Raw genomic sequence first — 4,947 nt, 5'->3', positions numbered from 1 at the left:
TCGTCACCCACATCATATAACACAAGGTGCATAACTCTTGCACAATATTTTATGAATTATGCCCCCATTTTACTTAGAATTATACTTATTTAGTGTTTTGATACACTTTATCTTTATCTCTCTTATTATTTAATATTTTTGACACAGACTCAAGCTATTGTACAATATCTTCATCCACCATTGGAGTCATTTAACACTCCAGTGACAGCTCCGGTTTCCTCTGATGTGCCCTGCAGCCCAGTATCACTATCCAGCATCAAAATAGTCGAGCCCGCTGTCTCCTGCGACAGCTCTTGTTTGGTCAGCCTGGTCGCAGATTTTCAGCATTTTCCGCCAGTTGTACACCGCTGCTTCGAATGACACGGACTTTTGCATACTAAAGGTTAAAGTTGATGCTAAGTTATCAACTATTCCATATCGTTCTTGCACCCATTGTTGAGTTGCTCTTTTCGTTTCGAAGTTAGTATATGACCTCGGACATTTAAAATTCAAATGACATTACTTACCATAAATGCAGATTTTTTATGCGCAGGAAATTTGCTATTTATGAATAAAAATCGTAACTGGACATGTATGTTGTTGTCAAGTTTAACAGTTTTCGAGGGAAACATTTTCTAGAAATTTATGAACACGAATCGCATATTCTGGTTTGGCAATCAGTATAGGAAGTTATGATAAATATATCAACATTTGTTCGTTCGGAAGCACATTGCCTGTAATCTTATCATCGACATGTTACGATACACACAGATATGCATTCGGTAATTACTAGTACCTGTTTACAATTGAATGCAGTTAGGTCATCCGTGATTATATTCACCTTAAAAGGAAATAAGTTGCGAGCGAGGCTATCAGTTTATCGATTGTTGTATATATACCTGATATTTAATGACGGAGTCGAAGGAAGTAGTTATAAACGAAGAAAATTTATGTTGTTCTATTTGTTTAGAATTGTACGTTAATCCACGGACATTACCATGTTTACATTCATTTTGTCGTCTGTGTTTAGTTAATTATGCTGCAAAGGTGATCGGTAGTAACAACAAAAGGAAATGTGATATTTGTTGTTCTTTATGTAGGACAGACACGAAATGTGATATCAAACAATTTGATAATAATGCCGACAAGTGGGTGGAGAGCTTACCTGTTAACTTTATCCTAGTTTAGATTTTGAGCAGCAAGAAATCAAAAATGACGGACAAGGAAATTAACTGTGAACCATGTTCTCGGGAAGAAATAGAAGTACCGGCAAGTCGTTATTGTTATGAGTGCTCCGAGAAAATATGCGAAGACTGTGTGAAACTACATAAGAAAATCAAAAGTCTGTCAAATCATAAACTTTGTAACCTTGGCGACGGAGAATCAGATGTTGCTCAATTTGACTTCTTAAAGTCACTCACAAAGTGTCCCGAGCACCAGAGAGAGGAGGTTCGATACATCTGCAAAGACCATGACCAGTTATGTTGTAATGAGTGCGCGATAGTAAGACACCGGAAGTGTGACGATATGATTTCTATAGCAGACGAACTATCCAAGTTGGAAATTTCAGACCAGGATATAGATTTCAGACTGGGTGAAATTTTGGATGGTTCCAAAAAGCTCACAGAATACGAAACAAAGCACCAGTCTACAGTGAAAGCTTCAAAGATTCAAATTAGAGATAAGCTGACAGCGCTTAAAAAGAAAATAGATGAAGCTTTCTGTAAAATGGAGCAAACTATTTTACAGGATGCTGACGAAAGAAGCGTCAACATAATGAAGAAAAGTAAAACACAACTAGAAAGCATTGAAACGCTGAGAACTGATGTTAATCGCTCACGTGACAACCTTCGTATTGCACATAACAATGGAGAACAGCTTCATTTATTTCTGGTTGAGAGAAAATTGAAAACAGAACTTAAACGACATGAAGACACGCTGCAGAATATTCGAAGTGACTCAAGCGTGAAAAGTCTTACTTTAGTAGATGACGTCTCTGAACAAGACTTGATGAAAACCATTGCTTCCTACTTTCCTCTTGAAGAGCTAACATCTAGTGCTGGTGTACTCTCATGTACAGAAATATGCGAGGTCAATCTAACCGGAGAGCCAGTATTAATAACCGAAGTGAAACTTGCATCTGATTTTGCTCGTGCGTGCGTGTGGATTGACAATTTTGTTGTCGTTGGTTTGCAAGAAATGAAGCAGCTTCAATTATTTGATATAAATCAAGAATCACTTAAATACAATAAAACAATAAACGTGTCCTCAGAACCATGGTCTTTGAAAAAAGTAGATGATTCAAGATTTGCTGTTTGTTACCCACGTAACAACACTATTGAGCTAATGAAGATCAGTAAAGGGACATTTGAAACAGTGAATACGTTCAAAACAGACAGTGATATCTGGGATATTTCGTACAACAAATTACAACACCAAATTATAGGTCTTTCCTGGACTATTAATGTGTTCAAGCTTGATGGTACGAAATCATGCTCTGTCCCATTAACACCTGAAATGTGTAATGTTGTGAAGAAAGCGTACGGAATTTGTTTTGATACAGGCACTAATGTGCTGTACATATCTAGCTTTGGTCTGCATAAAGTGGTGGCTGTGAAGTTGGATGGTACAGTAGTTTTCGAATACACTCAAGAAAATTTACAATATCCTTTGCATCCAGACATGGATGCCAAAGGAAACATTTATATACCGGGTGTTGGAGGGATTCATCAGATTGATAGAAATGGAAAACTCCTACGTAAAATAAAGTTTCCCGGGAATGGACGTTGTGTTTGTTTTGATAACTGTAAGACCAAGTTTATAGTGTCTTATGATAACCCTACTGGTATGCGAATGTACAATTTGTAATAAACTATATTAAGATATCTTCATGATATCTTCATGATACAAAAACTTTTCATCCTTACTTTGATCATCGTAAATTGACGTACAACTAGAAATCGTGTCTCTTGTTTAAAACGGCTGATAACTTTATCGTTTATCAATGTTTTTGTATTGTGAAAGAAAAAAGGAAGTACAAAAATTACTACATTCTTAGCCTCTTCTGACTGAAACAGTTACACGGCAAATGAAAATAGTTAGCATATAACTTTTTATAGAATCAATATGGACCTTAAATTTCACTTATTTTAGTAATTTGGTTACAAAACTAACTTATGTGCATGCCCTACAGTCGAAATCGTTAAATGGTCTTTTGTAGTCATGTCAAAATTTTTATTTATGTATCTTTATGATACATACTATTGAAACATTATAAAATACGTTAGTCTTTCTGTACAGAAACAGGTGAATGAATTGCCATGCAATACAAAGTCCCTACTGGAAAGCACGTAATTTCTGTACAGCAGTATCACATAACTATTTGTCAATGATGTATAAACAATATTGTACTGTATACAATAACACAACACTTGGATTAAAATTTGCATATACAAAAATCTACAGTTGTTTCATAACAATTTTAAATATAAAGTATTTAATTTCAATTTTGATAACATTTTATTTTGAAATTGGTGGGAAAAATGTGACAAAAAAAGTAAGAAATCAATATTAAAGGGAAGTAATTCTGAAGAGAATACACCAACATTTTTATTTCAATTTTGACCTTCAGGTGTGACCTTGACCTTTGCACTAGGGGTCTTGGTATTGCACATTGTCTCATTATGGGGAACATTTGTGTCAAGTAATATTAAAATCACTTAATTGATGGCAGAGTTATGGGACAGAAAGGAAAAAAAATCCTGTTTGCCCTTGCCCTCTGACAGTGACTTCTGAGTTAGGGATAAGGGGTTGCGTAAGACACGTTTTCTTATTATGGAAAACATTTGTGCTAAGTAATATTAAAATCCCTTCATGGATGACAGAGTCATTGATCATACGGAAAAAATAACTATTATCGACCTTTGACCTCAAAGTGTGACCTTGACCTTTGAACTTGGGGTCTGGGTCTGCACATGACACATCATCTTATCATGGGGTTCATTTGTGCCAAGTAATATTTAAGGATTGTTGAGCTACAGACCGGACAGGGGAAAAACCCCGTTGACATTTGACTTCCAAGTGTGACCTTGATCTTTCAGCTAAGGGTCCGGGTTTTTGTGCATGGCACATGATCTCATCCAGGAGAATATTTGTGCCATCTGATATTAAATACTGTTTTGCATGACAAAGTTATGGACCGGACAGGAAAAATCCTATCGACCTTTGATCTCCAGGTGTGACCTTGACCTTTAAGCTTGGGTTCTGGGTTCGCATGACACGTTGCCTGATTATTGGGAACATTTATACCAAGTAATATTGAAATCCCTTGCTGGATGACAGAGTTCTGGACCAGACACGAAATAGACCCTGTTCATACCATGTTAACATTTGACTGCCAAATGTGACCGTGGCCTTTGAGCTAGGGGTCTGAAAGTTAAGCATGACACATCGTCTTATTATGGGATTTATTTGTGCCCAGTAATATTAAAATCCCTTCATGGATAGCAGAGTTATGGACTGTGAATCTATATGTGATATATATATCACTTTATGTGATATAATTCATTCGCAAATGATTTTATTAACGACAAATCACTGTCTGGGACATATTATTGTGCATAACATTTTGCTCAATACACAGCATAGACTGCTTGATACAGAGCACATTCACACAAAAATGGCCAACAGCCGGGATGAAATGATGTTTTGATAGTAGACGCGTAATGAAACAGAACCTTTTTTGCTAAATCAAAGGCACATAACTCTGGATAAACCTGTCCTGTCTGGTCCATAATGCAACCTGACGATGGTTTAATGCCCATTCACATGCTATTTAAAAATCTATATATGATTAGGACAAAGAAACGCAGGGGATCCAGTGTAAATATAGTGAAATACATTTTGTTTTTTATAATCAGGGGCATGCAATTCTGACAATCTTGGCATATGTACCTCATAAATGAACCT

At 36.2% G+C, this 4,947-nt stretch overlaps 1 protein-coding gene across 1 annotated transcript; it reads left to right on the top strand.

The window, feature by feature from the left end:
• The first annotated feature begins 1,047 nt into the window (after positions 1-1,047).
• On the top strand, positions 1,048-3,429 carry LOC123550481 (uncharacterized). Its single transcript, XM_045338910.2, has one exon. The coding sequence runs from the start codon at positions 1,192-1,194 to the stop codon at positions 2,845-2,847; it is 1,656 nt and encodes a 551-aa protein (XP_045194845.2). The 5' UTR covers positions 1,048-1,191; the 3' UTR covers positions 2,848-3,429.
• The last annotated feature ends 1,518 nt before the right edge of the window (positions 3,430-4,947 follow it).

This window comes from Mercenaria mercenaria, unplaced genomic scaffold (genome assembly GCF_021730395.1).
Source record: "Mercenaria mercenaria strain notata unplaced genomic scaffold, MADL_Memer_1 contig_1863, whole genome shotgun sequence".
NCBI classification, from domain to species: Eukaryota; Metazoa; Mollusca; class Bivalvia; order Venerida; family Veneridae; genus Mercenaria; species Mercenaria mercenaria.
The sequence above is the reverse complement of the archived record's forward strand: the minus strand, read 5'-3'. Positions and strand labels throughout refer to the sequence as shown.

Bases quoted from the DNA above. Each gene is read 5' to 3' on its own strand.
- LOC123550481 (XM_045338910.2), top strand. From the start codon at position 1,192: ATGACGGACAAGGAAATTAACTGTGAACCATGTTCTCGGGAAGAAATA.